We start from the raw sequence: 21,428 nt of genomic DNA, 5'->3' as shown, positions 1-21,428 counted from the left end.
CTTTAAATTATGGTACTTTGCAGTGATAGATATATACATGTTTAGATTTTAAACATGTACTTTTACCTTTGCTAGTAACTTTATTCAGACGTAGGCGTACCTTTGTGATTAAAAACTTCTTCAAGCGGATGTACAACGGATATACTACGGTAGTATGTTTAGGACATGCGTCTACTTTTTTAAAGATTAAATTATTTCGCGCGCACGACAGCTTAGCTCGTGGTCACGACATCTTATCTCGTGGTTTCGACAACTTATCTCGTGTACAAGAAATATTATCTGGAGAGCACGACATTTTGGCATTTTAAAATTAGCATGGCGCACCGGCCTTCCGCAGTCTCATTACTATACTACTAATAACGAAACCCGCTTTCAAAATGATTAAAATGGAATTGCTAAATAATAAATTATAGCCTAATATATAAAACAATTTGCCGCTGTGCCATTCACTGTGCAAGCATGCGTACGTCCGTCCGTCCATCTGTCCGGCTAATTTTTGTACAGATCATAACTTCGTCGTATATTTTGATAATACTTTATGCTTTACTCAGTGAGATCGATTCTCGGGAGCAAACATAGGACCTCTATCTCTAAGGTAAATGTAACACTTAACTGAGGGGGTTAGACAAAGGTTGTGCTCACAAAAATCATCACACTGAGGCAAGCATGTAGCATTTTCCCAATGTGGAGCAACAAACATTAAACAGACAGATGTTGAGAACTATGCACACTGACACAATTTTAGTCCTATAGCGGCTTTCCAGCTTTTGACGATGGAGGAGACCCTATGTTCCCGTTCGTGCATTATTCAAGGGAAGAGATAAATTGTCATGCGCAGGAGATTATATGCGCGCACGACACACAAGATAAAATGTCATGTGTGAGCAGGGAATACGCGCAATATTAACTGAGAAGGTCGTGAAAAGAGCTAGTGTAACTAACAGGTCAAAAATAATGAACTCGTTGTTATTATATTTTGATAGGAAATGAAAATGTAATGTGCAATTTTAATGTACATTTCAGCTGGAACAACTGAATTAGACCTTCCTGGTTTCAGCGCTATTGTAAGTGCACATATACGAGTAGCATTTCATTTCTAAATTTCGTACTTTTTTAAACTCCCAGTTGTTGAAATTCACTGGAATACGACAGCTTGTGCAATTTCATTGTACATGCTTAAAATGCACTTGTAAAACATAAATCTGATAAGCTATACTTTTATCTATGTGTCACGGGCAAAAAGATGGAATTTATTTGTAAAAATTATGCAAGTTTTTTTTTTAACATCCAAAGAAGTTCACTGCACGTACGTGTAACAGTTTGGGATCGATGCATTGCGTGGAACAACCTGTGTCGAATGTTTAATCAAATGCAATAATTCTGTAAGACTATGTGTCTTTCATTCTTATCATTTCCTACTTATCTTGTTCAAAATATGATGTATGTATTTAATTTGTATATGTATTACTGGGAATAAAATATGTTTAAACTAAATGCAATAATACATTTTCCCAACTGTTACGAAAATGAGTTAATGCAGATACTGCTTGTGTTCTTTTCATTCAATAGCCATTTTTTATTTATTCTAAAAACAAAGTTGTGATATGTAAGACATTTTTTCACTTATGTTCAGTGGTTTATTTCTCTTATAAGATGATTTGTTTCAGTTAAAAATATTCTGAAAAGAAAACAGAATAGAATTTTATTATTACCTCCACACAGGAAGAGTACGTAATGTGTCACGTTATACATGCATAAATACATTTAACATAAAGTATATTTTTAAAGAACAATACATAATGCAAAATACTTGAAGCTTGATACTTTGCTATTTCTGTCATATGCACATACAAACAAAGCGTGAGTGAAAACGTATTGTATCTGTTCATCCATATTATTCTACTGACGCAACATTAATTAGATAGAGTTTATATTTTGACGTCAAATTTTACTGACGGATATGTTTAATAAACCATTAATTAAAAAATAACTAGATGGTAAAAGTTTTTAATTTTTTAATATTCTACCAAATATAAATCTATCTTGAAAATATAAAAATTTGGCAAAAATATTTCGAGCCGTTTTTCCGTTAATTAGACAAGTGTGCCATTTTTTCTAAAAATCTAAAAAATTGAGAATGTCGTTTTTCTTCATTTTTTTCATAATTTTGAAAATAAAAGTGACAAATATTGTCTAGCGCCGTAGACCTTTGTATATCACACATAAAGATGTAAGTTTTGTTGCTGTAATTAGAAAAGTAAACAAATGAGAGGAAATAAACCTATTTTTTATCGCTTTTTAACCTGGCGCCAAAACAGACGTGCATGGTAATGTTTGCGACGTCATAGCTAAAACGTGTCACTAGTAACCAAGAAAACAGTTACACATTCACGCCGGGGATAACTTCTACTTTGATATGATATCAAAATCATATGCGGGTTGTAAAAAAATTACAAAGTGCTATTCCACCTTAATGAATTTTTCATTGCAGGAAAGGACATTTTTGTACAGTTATTGTATATTCTGTTTAACAAAATTTTTGAAATAGGATACTTCCCTGACAGATGGTCAGAAGGTTACATCATTCCTTTACATAAGAAAGGAAGTATTAATAATGTTGAAAACTACAGAGGAATTACACTATTGAGTAGTCTAGGTAAATTATTTACAAGTGTCATAAATACTAGATTGAAAAACTGGGCTGAGTCCTATAATGTATATGTTGAGGCTCAAGCTGGCTTTATATCAAACATGAGTACTATAGATAATGTGTTTGTATTAAATGGTTTAATTTCCAATTTTTTAAATCAAGGGAAGCAACTTTTCTGTCTATTTGTTGATTATAGTAAAGCATTTGATTATGTTGTTAGAGAAAATCTCTGGTACAAACTTATTAGATTAGGATTACGTGGAAACATTTTAAATATAATTCAATCGTTGTATGATTGTGTGAAATCAAAGGTAAAATACTTGAACAACTTGAGCGAAGAGTTTACATGTTCACTCGGTGTCAGACGGGGGATGCTTATCTCCCTTTCTTTTTTCTATGCTGCTGAGAAACATTTATACATAGTGGTATTGAGGGTCTTGATATTCATATGTTTAAACTTTTTCTGCTTTTGTACGCCGATGACATTGCCATTTTCGCCAATTCTGCTGAAGAATTGAAACAATGTACATGTATACATTTGTTAAATGATTATTGTAATACTTGGAAATTAAAAGTAAATGTATCCAAAACTAAAGTGATGATATTCAAAAGGGTTGGTAGATTGGCCAGGGATCTGGCGTTTTATTATAACGGAAACTTAATTGAAATTGTTACGAAATTTACATATCTAGGTATTGTTTTTACATGTGGAGGCTCTTTTAGCACTGCGCAAACAACGTTAGCAGGACAAGCGCAGAAAGCAATTTTTAGTTTAGAGAAATACCTATATAAATTTACGTATATTAAACCTAGACATAAGATGGATTTATTTGATACTTTAATTGCCCCAATACTGAATTATGGAAGTGAAGTTATGGGTTTTAGTTCTAGTCAATCCATGGAACGTGTACATATGCAATATTGTAAAAAAGTCTTAGGTGTTAAAAAAGCAACACAGAATGATTTTATATATGGAGAACTAGGTAGAATATCCTTTCACTGTAGACACTTATTTAATGTTATTAAATACTGGATAAAAATCTTAGGTAGTAAAGAGAACAAGTATATAAGTAGAATTTATCAGGTATTGAAAAATGATTTTGAAACTAACCCAGGAAGACAGAACTGGTGTTCTCAATTAAAAGGACTTTTATGTTCTCTTGGCTTTTACGAAGTTTGGCTGCAACAAAGCGTAGGTAATGCAGATATGTTTTTTATCCCCCCACCAAAGATGAAGGGGATATTAGAAATGCTCTCCGTCCGTGCGTCCGTCCGTCCGTGCGTCCGCAACGATCTTTGTCCGGACCATAACTCCAAAAGTACTTGAGGGATTTTCTTCAAACTTCATACACTGATAGAACACATTGGGAGGAAGTGCAGTGTGCAAGAACAATAACTCTACCTTGCCTATTTTTTGAGTTATTCCCCTTTATCTTATTTTCTTAAAAAATTTTGTCCGGAGCATAACTCCAAAAGTACTGGAGGGATTTTCTTCAAACTTCATACACTGATAGAACACATTGGGAGGAAGTGCAGTGTGCAAGAACAATAACTCTACCTTGCCTATTTTTTGAGTTATTCCCCTTTATCATATTTTCTTAAAACATTTTGTCCGGAGTGTAACCCCAAAAGTACTGGAGGGATTTTCTTCAAACTTCATACACTGATAGAACACATTGGGAGGAAGTGCAGTGTGCAAGAACAATAACTCTACCTTGCCTATTTTTTGAGTTATTCCCCTTTATCATATTTTCTTAAAAAAATTTGTCCGGAGCATATCTTCTTCATGCATGGAGGGATTTTGATATATCTTGGCACAAATGTTTACCACCACGAGGCAGAGTGTCATACGCAGGAACCAGGTCCCTAGGTCTAAGGTCAAGGTCACACTTAGAGGTCAAAGGATACAAGAATAAAAACCTTGTCCGGAGCATTTCTTCTTCATGCATTGAGGGATTTGATATAACTTGGCACAATGTTCACCACCACGAGACTGAGTGTCATGCGCAAGATCCAGTCACTAGGCTAAGGTCAAGGTCACACTTAGAGGCCAAAGGTCAGATACAAGAATGACTTTGTCCGAAGCATTTCTTCTTCATGCATAGAGGGATTTTGATGTAACTTGGCACAATTATACACCATCATGAGACAAAGTGTCATGCGCAGTTCCCTTCTTTAGAATTACTTCCCTTTGTTGTTACTTTAAATAGCTTTTATTGTAACTTTTTCATTACTATCGTAGGGAAAAATCGAGACCACTTTCTGTAGTGCAACAAACATGCTAAATCCAATTTTGAGGTGTATTTGACCAGTCTCTTCCTGATAAGATTTTTGTGTGGACTTGCAATTTTTTTTTTTTTTTTTTTTTTTTTTTTTTTTAAAGATTAACTTCCCTTAGTTTTACTATAATAACTTATATTGTAACATTTTATAATTGACCCTAGGGAAAAAACAAGACCACTTTTCTGTGGTACAGCATAGATGTTACTCTCCAGTTTTAGGTGTATTTTATTAATTTTATTATATATAAGGTATCTCTACCTAGTAGGAGTTTTTTGTGGACTTTAAAAACAAAAGACTTACAATGATTACTAAACAACCACAAAATTAACATTCCATTTGCAAATACAGCTGCCCGGTGGGGGGATTAGCCATGTCTGACATGGCTCTTGTTAGAAATAGTTAAGCAAAGACTAAAAGATAATTTTGTACAGAATTGGCATGAAAGGTTACAAGAATCGACTCGAGCATTATTTTATAGAACTATTGCAAATTTTAAATTTCAAGATTATTTAGATTATTTCACGGTTAATAAACTTTGTCAGTCTTTTGTAAGATTAAGAGTGTCATCTCATAGGTTACAAATAGAAGCAGGTCGATGGGCAAGACCAGTAAGAATCCCAGTGAATGATAGAAAATGTGTAATATTTAATAAGCTAGAAGATGAATATCATTTCATACTTGAATGTTCAATGTACTCTGATTTAAGAAAACTTTACATACATAAAAGGTATTGGAAACATCCAAATATGTTCAAATTTATTGAGTTGTTAACGCTAGAGAATACCATATATATAAGAAAACTAGGAATTTATGTATATAAAGCATTTCAAAGAAGAAACGACAGGTTATATGGTACACGTGAATAATTTTTTTAGGCATGAATAAGATTTCACTACAATCACGTTTTTGTATAAAAGAAAATAACTATCTTTAAGTCAATCATTCTGAGGCTATTTCATTATCTTTACTTTATGTGTTTTGAAGAAATTTATCCATGGTATCTGTCTTGCATGTATGTTTTTGTAAGATTGATAAATTTGTGGATATAGTATATTGATGTTAAAATAAGTAGCCTTTCTTACGTTTCGTTTCGGTAAGATCGGTCGCTTAGCCACTGTTAGTGTTTTTTGTGTGCGCATATGTATATTAATGTGTTTATCGTTCGACAATATAAATGTTATGCAACTGCATAACTGTCAATTTTCACTAAGAAATGCAGAATTTATAGATGTATAGTTCCTTAAATTTTATCAGAATGAATGTGTCTACTATATCAATATTTTATATACAAGTGTAGTTGATACATTAAAAGAAATATTGTATTAACATAATCTAAATCATTTATGTTAAATGAAAAGGTTGCAAAAAATATTTGTCAGACCTTCTCCACATTGAAGTATATGTAATTATAATTATGTTTTCACAGTTCGTCATATCTGTATGTATGCTTGTTATGCCATGATGGGCTAATAGCCTTATGGAATAAATAAAATAAAACTGAAAAAACATATGGGTGTTCCATGGCGAAACATAAAAGTATTTAAACCCCATAACAGGTAGGACATGATGTCAGTATGATAAAACAACGCTGAAATTTGGCACATTTTGTTTGCTTATTATGAAGTTTATGGACAGTATATTCATTTTCTAGCTTTTTACAAGTTTTATGCTAGAATAGTGTTATTGCATGTTCATTTCATGTTATAACATCTGCTGGGCAATGGCACCTGCCAGTTCCTCATGATTCAGCAGATATTATAACACGTAAAACATGCATTATCCCTACAATGTTACTGCATTAAATATGAATGCTATAACAGAATAAAATTAGGAAGACTGAGCATTAAATTTATTTTTACTTCAGGATTGCTAAAATTAACTTGAAAATGTTTCTTTGTGGATATGTCTTCGTCTTCTTCTTATTATTATTACTATAGCAACTATATCTTGTATTCTTCCCTCTCTCAAAATGTTTAACAAAGTTACATTTTTTCCAGGATTTTAAAGTTCAGTGAATCACATTACACCACTCCACCCCACATTGAGAAGATAGAAGAGCGGGGACGTCAAGGGGACATCATTCTTGTGGAAGGAGTCAGGACAGGAAGTGCCTATGTCTGGGCAAAACTCAGAGACACCTCTTATGCAGTAAATATTTAAGACCAGAAATTATTTGTCAAGATGGTAGTTCTAAGTATCTTTCTGAAAAAAAGTTGAAATGACTTTTGATTTTAAGTAATGTAAATATTTTGCTCAACAATTATCATGACATGGATGGATAGTTCTGAATTAACACAGATTGTCAACTGTATCAGTTTTAAAGTGATTAAAGTGAATTAAATGGTATTCCTAGATTCTGTACCAGTATTAATTTGTTATCTGCAAGTAAATGACATCTTCCCCACATGAATCACAAGTGGAAAACAAACTAGGTGTTGTCAGATCGTCAGGAGTTCCTGTGGCTGAGAGGTTGAAAGGGGCTGACTTAAAATTTCTTGCCCTCATCATTGTTGGCTCAAAATCTGGCTTTGGGTTTATAATTTTTTATCAGAGAGAGCCTTGGTGGTGCTATCCAGGTGTCTGTCCAGGATGAAATAATGCCCTTAGTGGCACTTTGAATATATTCTACCAGTAAATATTTCAAAATTCACCATATGACCCTAACAGTACCTGAGTGACGTTAAACAAAAACAGAAAACAAATTGTCAGGACTTTTGCATCACTTGGGAATCAAACTGGTACCCTCTATTCATATTTTTGTGCTCTACCTAATGAGCTGCCTGTGCAGGCTGTTGTAAACATGACACAAAGGAAATATTCTTAAAGGTTTTAAAGTTCAAGTATTTTAAAATAATATACTTTTATTAACAAGATTTTAACTTTTAATAAGAGTTAAGAAGCTATAAATTCTTCTTTTGTTTGAACTTTATGGGTTGACACACAGTATGTATTTATTTGCATGATGTTTGGTATCAATCCTGTAATATTTTAGAAAGTGGAACACAGCAGTGTAAGATTAATGGTGATTGCAAACTTGATGATCAGCCCTCCTGAAGCATATATACTCAAATACGCTACAGTCAAGTACAAAGTGGAACAGATCAGGCAGAATTCTGTAGTCGGTAAGTATATTGTAACTGAAACCTGATACAAAGTGGAACAGATCAGGCAGAATTCTGTAGTTGGTAAGTATATTGTAACTGAAACTTGATACAAAGTGGAACAGATCAGGCAGAATTCTGTAGTTGGTAAGTCTATTGTTACTGAAACTTGATACAAAGTGGAACAGATCAGACAGAATTATGTAGTTGGTAAGTATTATTGTAACTGAAACTTGATACAAAGTGGAACAGATCAGGTAGAATTCTGTAGTCGGTAAGTCTATTGTAACTGAAACTTGATACAAAGTGGAACAGATCAGGCAGAATTCTGTAGTTGGTAAGTCTATTGTGACTGAAACTTGATACAAAGTGGAACAGATCAGGTAGAATTCTGTAGTTGGTAAGTCTATTGTAACTGAAACTTGATACAAAGTGGAACAGATCAGGCAGAATTCTGTAGTTGGTAAGTCTATTGTGACTGAAACTTGATACAAAGTGGAACAGATCAGGTAGAATTCTGTAGTCGGTAAGTCTATTGTAACTGAAACTTGATACAAAGTGGAACAGATCAGGCAGAATTCTGTAGTTTGTAAGTCTATTGTGACTGAAACTTGATACAAAGTGGAACAGATCAGGTAGAATTCTGTAGTCGGTAAGTATATTGTAACTGAAACTTGATACAAAGTGGAACAGATCAGATAGAATTCTGTAGTTGGTAAGTATATTGTAATGAATCAAATGGTCTGCCCTCTGCATGAATATATACTGAAATGTGCTTCAGTCAAATATATAATGGATAAGGTCAGACAGAATTCTGTAGTTGGTAAGTATCACCTTAGATTTTCTATATTGATTATATCTATATTAACCTCCTTGGCAGAGTGCTGAAGTTAGAAACATTTGAACCTTACCTCCTTTTGTTTGAGACCTGGCTTAGGATATAAAATTTCTTTATATGTCCGACATGAGAGTAAATGATTCCTTTGAAGAGTTCATCGTTATGTAGTTCAGTATCATGACAGTTACAGTGTAAATAGTACATACCACAGGATCAGGACTTTTCCACTTTGGTTCTGAATTATGGCTAGTGATTCTTAAGACTTCCCTTTTCAACTTTACCTTTACATTCAAGTAACCCATATTGGGTGCAGATGTTTATATACAACCACTCTTTCCCTGTTTTCAAAGTAGTGTTGGGGGCCTCCGTGGCCGAGTGGTTAGAGTTGTTGACTTCAAACCATTTGCCCCTCATCGATGTGGGTTCGAAACCTCATTTGGGGCGTAGAATTCTTCATGTGAGGAAGCCATCCAGCTGGCTTACGGAAGGTCGGTGGTTCTACCCAGGTGCCTGCTCGTGATGAAGTTGTACACGGAGGGGCACCTGGGGTCTTCCTCCACCATTAAAGCTGGAAAGTTGCCATATGACCTGAAATTGTGTCGGTGCGACGTTAAACCCAACAAAATAAATAAATAAATAAATCAAAGTAGTGTTGAATAACCCAAATGTTGAACAAGTAATTGCAGGAAAAATTGTTGACCCACTAACACTGAAAATTTAATTTCATGCTTGAGTTTGTAGGATTACAGACATCATTGCTGGCTAATGTTTTTTCAGCGATACAGATGCCGTCTTCCCAGTATTCTCTGGAGGTTGTAGATGGAACCATTGGAACCTTGGACGCCGCTACATCTGTAGCTACAGCTTTAGAACTTGGAGAAACTGAAGTCAAACTGATAGATAAGAGTATCCTTTCTGATATAGCACTTCATGTATGCCAGTAGAAATGCAAAAACAATACGGTAAAACCTGTCTTAAGAAGCCAGCCAACGGACTGGGAAAAAGTGGCTGCTTAATGCATGTAATCTATAGAATGAATGACCATTTTTGGAAATGAGACCTTGGCTGCTTAAGACAGTTTGGCTGCTTAATAGAGGCGACCACTAAAGCAGGTTTTACTGTACATTGAATTATTGATAAATTGTGATAGTGTCCAAATGGCTGGTTTAACCCAGATGCCCGCCCATAATAAAATAATGCATGGAGGGGCACCTGGGGTCTCCTTTCACCATTAAAGCTGGAAAGTCACCATATGACCTAAAATTGTTTCGTTGCGATGTTAAACCCAACAAAACTGAAGCAAACCAGATAGGGTGTATCCTTGGAAAAGTTACGATACTAAAATCATAGCCAGTATTACAGTATCATTACAGTATCAGTGTGGCCAATAATCTACACAAAAGCATAGATTTGCTTTAATAATACTGATTTTTCAGCAATTTCGACAATATGGACCACATTCCATCAAAGGTCACCTATATCCTATCGTCAGTGTTTCAGTAACAGCAGAATAGTTTGCTGTAATTTCAGTTTTAATGCAACAGTACGAATTGATTTTTTTTTTTTTTGCTTGATTTATTTCAGTATATAAAACACATGGAATGGTACAACATAAAATTAAAACAAATTTCAAATATCACATATACAATGACTAGAAATTAAAACATAATGAAAGACAATTAGAAACATTACTAACTTAAAATACCAAAAACTGCAGAAAAAACATGTACCAGGACATATATTCATATACGCAGGATGACACAAAAAAGGGGAATGTGAAACCCCTTAATTCCATTGTGGTCCTGAATAGGCCGGTCAAAAACTCGGGCATGAAATTATTATGGTTCTTTAACACGGGTGGTAAACGCGCAATCCAATTCCCACTGGGAATACGCTTAAAATGGGTTGCGCGACGTCCGGTGCTGGTGTTGCGCGTAAAAAAAGACGAAATTGAGGTATGTGAAGTTATGACTTTGCTTTGTATAAGACAAGAATATTTTTTCTCGAAAAAAGGAAAATGCTATTCGACACAAATATGATTACACATCATATATGTAAAATATCTGGTTTGTAATTTATGATTTGGCTCTATTATCACAAAAACTCTGGCGACACGAAGCGTGAAAAAAGTATGAAATCAACAAAAATGGCAGTTTCTGAACTTATATGCCTAATCTGAGGACATCTGATGCATTTTATGATAACTCAACTGTTATGAAGTAACGAATATCAAAATCATTTGCTTTGAATCCTGCTTACGGGGACATAATTGATAAAAAATCATTGGGAATGGGGTTGCGCACCGGGAATGGAGTTGCTCGTATACATCATAACGTATATATTGTATACGCGCAACTCCATTCCCGGGGCGCAACCCCATTCCCGATTGTTTTTTTGCCAATCTTTCCCCCAAAAGCAACATTTCATTCAAGTGTATGCAATATTCAAGACTGTTTTACACATGTTTGATCATTAGAAGTGTCACATTTCCAGAAAGAAGGCACAAGAGTTAGAAAGTTTGCATTTATCATGATTCCATACTTTTTTGACAGATCGAGCCAGCAGAGTTTTCGTGATATCAGGGCTGATTCTTAAATTAATAATTTGGTATTTCAAACATATGATCTTTATTCAATTTTGTGTCGAATAGCATTTTGCTTTTTTTCGAAAACACTCGTAAATGTGTCATTATTTACAAAAACAAAATCCCACCTACCTCGATTTTGTATATATTGATGCGCAACACCAGCACCGGAAGTCGCGCAACCCATTTTAAGCGTATTTCCAGTGGGAACTGGATTGCGCATTTACCACCCGTGTTTAAAAAAGACATGTTATACATGGTAAATTCAACATTCAAGGCTTCTTCTGTGTCAGTGGGAATATTTTCAGCTTATGGGCTAAATCCTGCTATATGAATTTCAGAAGTGTCTGAAAGAATTCTATTCAAAATGCCTGTAATTTTCTAAACTTTTCCCTCATCGATGTGGGTTCAAGCCTCATTTTGGGCTTTGAATTCTTCATGTGAGGGAGCCATCCAGCTGGCTTTAGGAAGGTCGATGCTTCTACCCAGGTGCCTGCTCGTGATGAAATAATGCATGAAGGGGCACCTGGGGTCTTACCCCACCATCAAAGCTGGAAAGTTGCCTTATGACCTATAATTGTGTCGGTGCGATGTTAAACCCAACAAAGTAAAATCTTAACTTTTAAAAATAAAAATTACTTGACATTATCATCCAGGAATAAATATAACTTTTAGAAAAAGTTGAGTCACCATCACAACATTGGCAAACTGCAGCTGAGGCCCTGCTTTCAGAAGTTTTAGATACCAGTATGAATTGGGAAATGTTTGGTGATAAATTTCCTCAGGCCCCAAACATAAATAATGTGGGACATACAGTTCGTATGTGTGAGCTTCTGTACATGCATATGCTTTTGTGTCTCAGCTGTGGTTAAGGTCTTAAACCTACTTTGTGCCTCAAAAATATTTTTTTGTACGGATTGATTTGGGAGGGGTGAACTGTCCAGGTACATCTGTCTGTACGTTTATCCCTCCTTCTGAATCTGTATCTTGCATATCTTGAAAAGATAATTAAGTTAATGCCCTGGGGAAAGTGTGACATTTTTTGTGGTGAAATTTGTCAAAATCCACAGAATTTCACAAAGTAAAATAGATTGAAAATTTACAGCTGGAAATAGAACAATCTCTGCTATCCATATGTGTGCCTCAAAGTATTGGGAAAATATCTAGAAATATTAGAAAATCAAAGAAAACAATTTCAAAACTGTTAGATGCATGAGTGTGTTATTCTATATAGCAGGTAACATAGACAGCCATCTTACTTCGCATTGATATAAGATGGACAGGATTAAGATCACTCAACAATTTCACTCTACAAATAGATTGTTTCCCTTGTGTAAAGAGGGCTTAGGGTAAATCTCTACATAAATAGTTGACCTCGGGTCATGAAACGTTATAGGAATGTTATTCAGCTTGTCCAGTCTTAAAGTTTTTAGCTCACCTGAATACAACGTGCTCCTGTTGAGCTTTGAAGGTCCTTGGATTTCTGTCTTTAGTCCATCCGTCCATAATTTTGTTGAACAACATCTTCTAAACCACTATTGTCAATTTAATCAAAACTTCAGTTTCCTTCAATCAAGGTCATCTGTGCTGAATTCTGGATGTCATGGTAACTGACAAAAAAATATTCTTCTCAGAAACCACTGGTCTGGTTTTGAAATAATTTCACAGAAGTATTTCTTTGGTGACCTACTACCAAATTTCTTCAAATCATTCTGTTTTGTTCAAAGACATGGTCCCAAGTGTATTACCAGAGAAAAGTTAGAAAATCTGCTCCTCTCAGACCACTTGCCTGATTTTAAAATAGTTTGACAGTAATGTTCCTTAGGTGACCCTCTACAACATTCCTTTAAAGGTGTTCGCTACAGATTCTGTATATGATATGGGCGAAACATTTACCAGTAACAGCATTTCATCAAACTTTACATATTGAAGGACGGTCTTCTAAATATGCAAAAATATGCAATCAAAGTCATAGGTCACCAGTATTGAAAAAGATAGCTGCCCTTGAAAACGGCATTTTTTGGGGGAAATGACATTGAATGCATACCTTTGTATCTTTGTTTCTTAGATGATTGTCCTTCAGTAGCTTGAGTTTGAAGAAATTCTGTTATTGATAAATATTTTGCCCATCCCTAATACAGAAACTGTAGCAAACGCCTTTAACTACAAGTTTAATTAGAAAATAAAAAGATAATTCTGTAGCAGTCTCCCATGGTGACACTTTACTAAACTCCTTTAAATCAATCTGTTTCATTAAAAAGCATGGCCACCAAGGGCCTGGCTAATTTGTCCTATATGACAATTTGGAAAACTTTGAAAATCTTTTCTGAAATGGCTGGTTTGCTTTTAGAATAATTTGACAGCACTGTTCCTTGTTAGCTCGACTTTTCGAAGAAAAAGTAGAGCTATTGCACTCGGCTTGGTGTCGGTGTCAGCGTTGGTTAAAGTTTTTGATAAAGTCAAATATCTCTGTTATTATCAAAGCTTTTGACTTGAAACTTAAAATACTTATTTATATCAAAGTCTTCACCAGGAGAAACAATCTCCATAACTCTGATTTGAATTTTGACAGAATTATGCCCCTTTTTAACATAGAATTTTTAGCTTGACTATTCGAAGAATAGTCTAGCTATTCTACTCACCCTGGCGTCGGCGTCGGCGTCACACCTTGGTTAAGTTTTTGCATGCAAGTACATACAGCTATCATTTAAAGGCATATAGCTTTGAAACTTATTTATTCTTTTTCTAGGTCAATTACCAACCTCACTGGGTCAAGTTCCATAACTCTAACATGTATTTTGAGCAAATTATGCCCCCTTTTGGACTTAGAAAATTCTGGTTAAAGTTTTACATGCAAGTTACTATCTCCAAAACTAATGCAGATATTGAATTGAAACTTCACATGTGTCTTCGGGGTTATAAAACTAGTTGATAGCACCAAGTCCCATAACTCTGACCTTCATTTTGGCCAAATTATGCCCCCTTTTGGACTTAGAAAATTCTGGTTAAAGTTTTGCGTGCAAGTACATACAGCTATTACTAAAAGGCATATAAATTTGAAACTTATTTTTTTATTTTCTAGATCAATTACCTACCTCACTGGGTCAAGTCCCATAACTCTGACATGTATTTTGGCCAAATTATGCCCCCTTTTGGACTTAGAAAATTCTGGTTAAAGTTTTGCGTGCAAGTACATACAGCTATTACTAAAAGGCATATAGATTTGAAACTTATTTTTTCTTTTTATAGATCAATTACCTACCTCACTGGGTCAAGTCCCATAACTGTGACATGTATTTTGGGCAAATTATGCCCCCTTTTGGACTTAGAAAATCCTGGTTAAAGTTTTACATGCAAGTTACTATCTCCAAAACTACTACAGATATTAAATTGAAACTTCACATGTGTCTTCGGGGTTATAAAACTAGTTGATAGAATCAAGTCCCATAACTGTGACATGTATTTTGGGCAAATTATGCCCCCTTTTGGACTTAGAAAATCCTGGTTAAAGTTTTGCGTGCAAGTACATACAGCTATTACCAAAAGGCATATAGCTTTGAAACTTATTTATTCTTTTTCCAGGTCAGTTACCAACCTCACTGGGTCAAGTTCCATAACTCTTAACATGTATTTTGAGCAAATTATGCCCCCTTTTGGACTTAAAGTTTTACATGCAAGTTACTATCCCCAAAAATAATGCAGATATTGAATTGAAACTTAACATGTTTCTTCGGGGTTATAAAACTAGTTGATAGCATCAAGTCCCATAACTCTGATATGCATTTTGGTCAAATTATGTCCGCTTTCGAACTTAAAACTCTTTTGATATTTAACATTTTGGGTAATAATTTCCTGCTTCTGTGACAATATTTCGAATAGTCGAGCTTGGCTGTCTTACGGACAGCTCTTGTTTGTTAAAATTATTGATAAAGTCAAATATCTGTGTTACTATTAAAACTTTTGACTTGAAACTCAGAATAGTTATTTACAATCAAAGTCTACACCAGGAGACACAATTCCCATAACTCTGATTTGAATTTTGACAGTATTAAGTGTCTCTTTTTATCTTGGATTTTTTTTACTGGCATAGCTCTAATTCAGAGTCAAGTGCTGAGAAAAGTCGAGCGCGCTGTCTTACAGACAGCTCTTGTTTTCTTTGTAGAGCTTATGGTATCAACCAGAATTTATTTAAGCTTTACTGGGATTGATTTCTTTCATATGACTAGGTTTTGTGGCTGACTTGTGATAAAATACTAGGCCACCAATGTTGTAGCTGGTGCCCAGCATAATGAGGATTTATGAGCACATGTCCTTTTCCCCACCAGTGAAACTGGAAGTAGCCTTTTGCATGTATAACCTATACTGTACCTACACAAATGTAGATGAATAGAAAACAATGTAAAACAACACATTTAATGAGATAAAAAGTTATTTATTTCTGATAAATAATGATATATCATATTCATGGGATATATGAAAATGAAAGTTTACATTAAAATTATGCAGTACAGATGTAGAAAAATAATTCTTTTGACAGTATCATAAACTTTATTCTATATTCTGTTTTGCTGCTGCAGTCAAACGATTGGCAGTTCTTCCAAATGACCATACAATATGAGCTGCGCCATGAGAAAACCAACATAATGGCTTTGCGAAAAGCATGGATCCAAACCAGCCTGCGCATCCCCGCAGTCTGGTCAGGATTCATGCTGTTCGCTAACAGTTTCTCTAATTGCAATAGGCTTTAAAAGCGAACAGCATGGATCCTGACCAGACTGTGCAAACCCACTATGTTGGTTTTCTCATGGCGCAGCTCATATATTTCTAGACAGGACATATTATGGTCCATATTTCTTTGAAACTTGGGTTTTGTTTAGCTTATTGTCACAGAAACTTTAAAAAATAAAAGTCAACAATACGATGCAATGGACTATTAAATGAATATTTTGCATATACTTTGTTTACTAAAGCAGATCTTGTTAAATGGTCTTTTGCAAACTTATTAACGAAATACAGTGTCAGTGATGTGATAAAAACAGAATACAGATTCTGAAATATAGTTTACCTGTATGAAATTGACATTTCAAATGAGAAAACATTTCTTTTTCATTGTTTATAGGACTGTTTCAGTATAATATTAAATTATTTAAAAGTATTTATTAATAATTTAAACACCTGTTGTTATTTATGACAAAGGTAGACACTTTATCTCAGTTTTGTTGTTTTAACAAAGCAAGTAAAGATTATTTACATATTAAAAGTATTAGAAAAAGTTGATTTTCATACTAGGGAACTGCAGTAGATATTAACATTTTATTTAAAACTGTAACTCTTCAGCTTTTTACTCACGCAGCCAATATAGACTTCATCATGATGATGACTGTAGCATATAGACCATGGGTCTGATAGACCACCTATCATTATCTGACCTTGCTTCAAGTCTCCTGATATATGATGAATGGTGTTACTCCAGTAGCAGCACACCAGCAATGATCCATCATCTAACATCAACATTCCCTCTGGTCCAAGAAGTTCCTCGTATTTGCATACAGCTGCTACATCACCTTGTAATGTTATACTGACTATACAGTGGCTAACCCAGTCACTGATATAGATATGTCTGGAATCCTCACTTACCACAATATATCGTGGGAGTTTAAATATGTCATTATTCAGGGAGATTGTGTTCTGGACATTACCTTGTGTATCCAGTACCAGTACACTGTTAGGGTTCAGACAAACAACATAGAGATGATCTTGATGATAAGTTACACCATAGCATTTAGATTTAACTGGAATCTTGTGGACAGTTGACAGATTACTGGCTGCTTTCATTATGATAACCTCCCTGTTATCTGGCAGTGTTACAGCAATCTGGTCCCTAGGCATTGCAGCAATATCCCATGGTTCTGTGTCAAGTTTTTTCTCTGCTGTCACAGTTTTACTTTGTATGTTTACAACTTTAAGCTTGCTATTATTTATATCAGCCAGCACCAGTTTGTTAGAGGACAAGACAGCACATCCTGTGATATGGCAGTCAAACAGACCAGTATCTGACTTTGTTCTTACATTTATATCTTCTTTTTTGATGAGCTTGTAAACTTTCTTTCTTGGCATGACTAGGGTTATGGATAGATTGAGGTTACCGAGAATATTTGGTTTTGACAGCACATCTTCTAAGTTTTTGTTACGTTCAAAGGTGTATTGCATGTGTGTCTTTTCTAAAGTCTCTTCAGCCTTCTCTATTTCATCTGACTTCAGTTTTGATTGAGCTTGTTTCATATTGATGTAAAGTTGTACATTCTGTTTTGATTGATTATAAGTACTTAGATTTGACTGAAGTTTGTTAAAATCAGCAGAAACATTTGTACATGTTTGAAGCACTTTCTTGATGACTTGTTTATCATCAGATTTCTTTCTGTCGGCCTCTTTCTCAAGTTGTTTTTGCAGTTGGTCTAAGCGATCATTTATTTCATTTCGGAATTTGAAAATTGCTTGGAAGAGGTTGTCATAGCAATCATCAATCTCCTTATCCCTATATGTTGCCTTTTCCTTTACGAAATCTGTTTCTTTCAGTTTTTGATTCAACAGCCACATTGTCCCCTTGTATTCTTCACTGTCCCCTATACCTGCACAATTATCAGGTATATAGTCAATCTTACATGTTCTATGATCCATGGTCATGCAGTCTTGACAACCAAGTGCCTTGTGTTCTGGACAAAAGAACTTAATAACTTTATTAGTATGTTTGGTGCATTTTCCAGTGCATACTTGAGATGTTGTTGAAGCAGTTTCGTAGAAACCCATGTTATCTTTGTCCAGCAGTTGATGGTGATTTAAAGCCTTGGTTCTTTGGTGAAATTTAAGGCAACTTTTGCAAAGATATTCCTTGCAGTCTACACAGTAACTATGGGCATCTTCATGTTGACCATCATTCAAACAGGGATCACACTCGTGGTTAAAATCCTCTGATGAACCTTTTGACACTGAAGATTGGAAATCTGGAAGTTTACGACCTGACACTGCCATTTTTGTTAACAGTTTAGATAAATTTCATTAATCCTTTGTGCCTGTATATCTAAAGGTTGGTATGTCTTAGTTTTTATTTTATGTCAAAAAATATTTACACACAAAATCCAGCAGTGTTGGAGAATCATTATCAATGCAATCACTAGTCTAATTTATCGCAGTTATCAGGTTCGTGTCCTTTAGTATCTGTGTGTGTCAAAATCCAGGACACAGTTGTGTATCACTGTGATAAGACAAACTGCTTAAAATTTAGCTCGAAGTACCATAAAACTTTAAAGGTTATGTTAAAAGCAGACAGAACATTCCTCCAAATAGAGAGCTTGCACGGTTAGAAAAGCACTACGTTCAATATTGCACATGAATTTATATAATTAGAACCGTAAAGGGAGGTAATCAAAAGCGGTGAATTCAGTAATACTTTCTTAATTTTAAATGAAATTTACAAACCTAAGTTATCAATGAAAAAGTAATCCTTGAAAATAGAATTTAACAAAAGATTGATACATCTTATATTTCTTATGAACAAATGTAGCGGTCACAGTAAAAACAAGCTCATTACGGCCATTGACACTTTTGCTGTAGTAAGATAATGTGAATGTCATTTTTGTAGGCCCGTCTCTGAATCAGTCTGGCATATTATGTGAACATCCGTCAGGTGGGCAGGCGGGTCGGCTGACTTTTGGCGTCCAAAAGCATGTCCGCTCTTTAAGTAGAACAGTTTTCATCCGATCTTCACTAAACTTTTTGACAATGTTTTTAGGCATAATATCTCCGCCAAGTTCAATAACCACCCAAATCGCCCCAGGCACTCATGGATTATGGCCCTTGAATTACTCAAAGAACTGCCAGTTTAGACTTGTCCGCTGTCTAAGTCAAACAGTTTACATCCAAATTGCCCCAGACACTCTTGGATTATGTCCTTTGAATTACTAAAATACTGCAAATTTATCCTTGTCTGCCCTTTAAGTCAAACAGTTTTCTCTACTCTTCACCAAACTTGGTGACAATGTTTCGGGGCATAATATCTCGGCGAAGTTCGATAATTATCCAAAACGCCCCAGGCACTCTTAGATTATGACCCTTGAATTTACGTAACTGAATATTTAGATGGGCGTATTTTGTGATAGTCTGGCACTGTGTAGTGGGAAACATATTGATTTACTACTGTCTGTCTGTGTGTCCGTCTATCACAAATCTTGTCCTCACTCTAATAAAATCTGTAAAAAGATCCTTTGGAAGCAAAGAGTGCAACCAAGAAGAATAATAGCAGACTCGGTTTGATTGAGTCTGTTCATGAGAGGTAATGAAATGTGCAACACCTCTCACACCCTCTAGCACCGGCTTAAGCGGAACTCTATTACACATATGTTGAATGGACTCCATGATCCCAAAGGACCAGAAAATATAACAACACTGAATCCAAGTACGGGGAGACTTTTTACAGCCGCCACACGGCACTTAAATATTGCTGTTGTGATAGTTAATAAAATCTGTAAAAAGATCCTTTGGAAGCAAAGAATGCAACCAAGAAGAATAATAGCAGACTCGGTTTGATTGAGTCTGTTCATGAGAGGTAATGAAATGTGCAACACCTCTCACGCCCCCTACCACCGGCTTAAGCGGAACTCTATTACACATATGTGAATGGACTCCATGATCTCAATGGACCAGAAAATATAAGTTGAATATTTCTCATCCAATCTTAACCAAACTTTAACAAAATGTGTTTGCCAATAAGTCCTCGGCCAAAATAGCCAAATTGGCCCAAGCACTTCTGAATTATGGCTCTTGAAACATTGTTTTTTAGCTCACCTGAGCACTGCTCATGTGAGTTTTTTGTGATCGCTCGATGTCTGGCGTCTGTCTGTCTGTCAACATTAAGCTTGTGTATGTGATAGAGGTTGTATTTTTCAACTGATCTTTATGAAATTTGGTCAGAATGATTACCTTGATGAAATCTAGACCGAGTTTGAAACTAGATTATCTGGGGACAAAAACTAGGTCAAATCAAAGAAAAACCTTGTGAATGCGATAGAGGCTGTATTTTTCAATTAGTCTTCATGAATTTTGGTCAGTATGATTACCTTTATGAAATCTAGGCCGAGTTCGAAAATGAGTCATCTGGAGTTAAAAACTAGATCAAATCAAAGAAAAACTTTGTGTATGTGATAGAGGGTGTATTTTTCAATTAATCTTCATGAATTTTGGTCATAATAAATGCCTTGATAAAATTTAGTTCAAGTTTAAATATGGGTTATCTGGGGTTAAAAATTAGGTCACTAGGTCAAATCAAAGAAAAACCTCATGTATGCGATAGAGGCTGTACTTTTCAACTGATCTTCATGAAATTTTGTTCGAATAATAGCCTTGATAAAATCTAGATTGAGTTTGAATATGGGTTATCTGGGTTTAAAAACTAGGTCACTAGGTCAAATCAAGGAAAAACCTTGTGTATTCAATAGGTGCTGCATTTTACACTGAATTTTCATAAAATTTAATCAGATTGGTTGCCTTGATAAAATTTAGGTCAAGTTTGAATATGGGTAGTCTGGGGTCAAAAACTAGGTCAGTAAGAAAAACCTTGTGTAGACGATAGAGGCTGTATTTTTAAATTGATCTACATGAAATTTGGTAAGAATATTAGCTTTGATAAAATCTAGGTCAAGTTGGAATATGGGTCATATGGGGTCAAAAACTAGGTCACTGAGTCAGTCAAAGGAAATACTTGTTTATTAATTAAAGCACTGAAAGTGTGAATGGGTTGTAGCAATGCACTGAAAATCTGATTGGGTTGTTTTTGATAATGAAAGCACTGAAAGTCTGACTGGGATTAAGAATATATTTGGAGTGAACATTTCTCATCCGATCTTGTAACTATTCAGATGATTACGCAGTTGTGAGAGACATGCACTTTTCTCAAATGCAGCTGTAGTTCATTATCAT

At 35.0% G+C, this 21,428-nt stretch overlaps 1 protein-coding gene across 1 annotated transcript in view; it reads left to right on the top strand.

Annotated features, from left to right (window-relative positions):
• The window catches only part of LOC128550201 (nuclear pore membrane glycoprotein 210-like), a 105,950-nt gene that overhangs the window by 12,529 nt on the left and 71,993 nt on the right, over positions 1 to 21,428 (top strand). Inside the window, exons 8-10 of the mRNA XM_053528722.1 lie at positions 6,931 to 7,081; positions 7,926 to 8,055; positions 9,650 to 9,778. Coding sequence (XP_053384697.1) covers positions 6,931 to 7,081; positions 7,926 to 8,055; positions 9,650 to 9,778 — 410 coding nt within the window. The remainder of the gene's footprint in view (positions 1 to 6,930; positions 7,082 to 7,925; positions 8,056 to 9,649; positions 9,779 to 21,428) is intronic.

This window comes from Mercenaria mercenaria, chromosome 17 (genome assembly GCF_021730395.1).
Source record: "Mercenaria mercenaria strain notata chromosome 17, MADL_Memer_1, whole genome shotgun sequence".
NCBI classification, from domain to species: domain Eukaryota; kingdom Metazoa; phylum Mollusca; class Bivalvia; order Venerida; family Veneridae; genus Mercenaria; species Mercenaria mercenaria.
The sequence above is the reverse complement of the archived record's forward strand: the minus strand, read 5'-3'. Positions and strand labels throughout refer to the sequence as shown.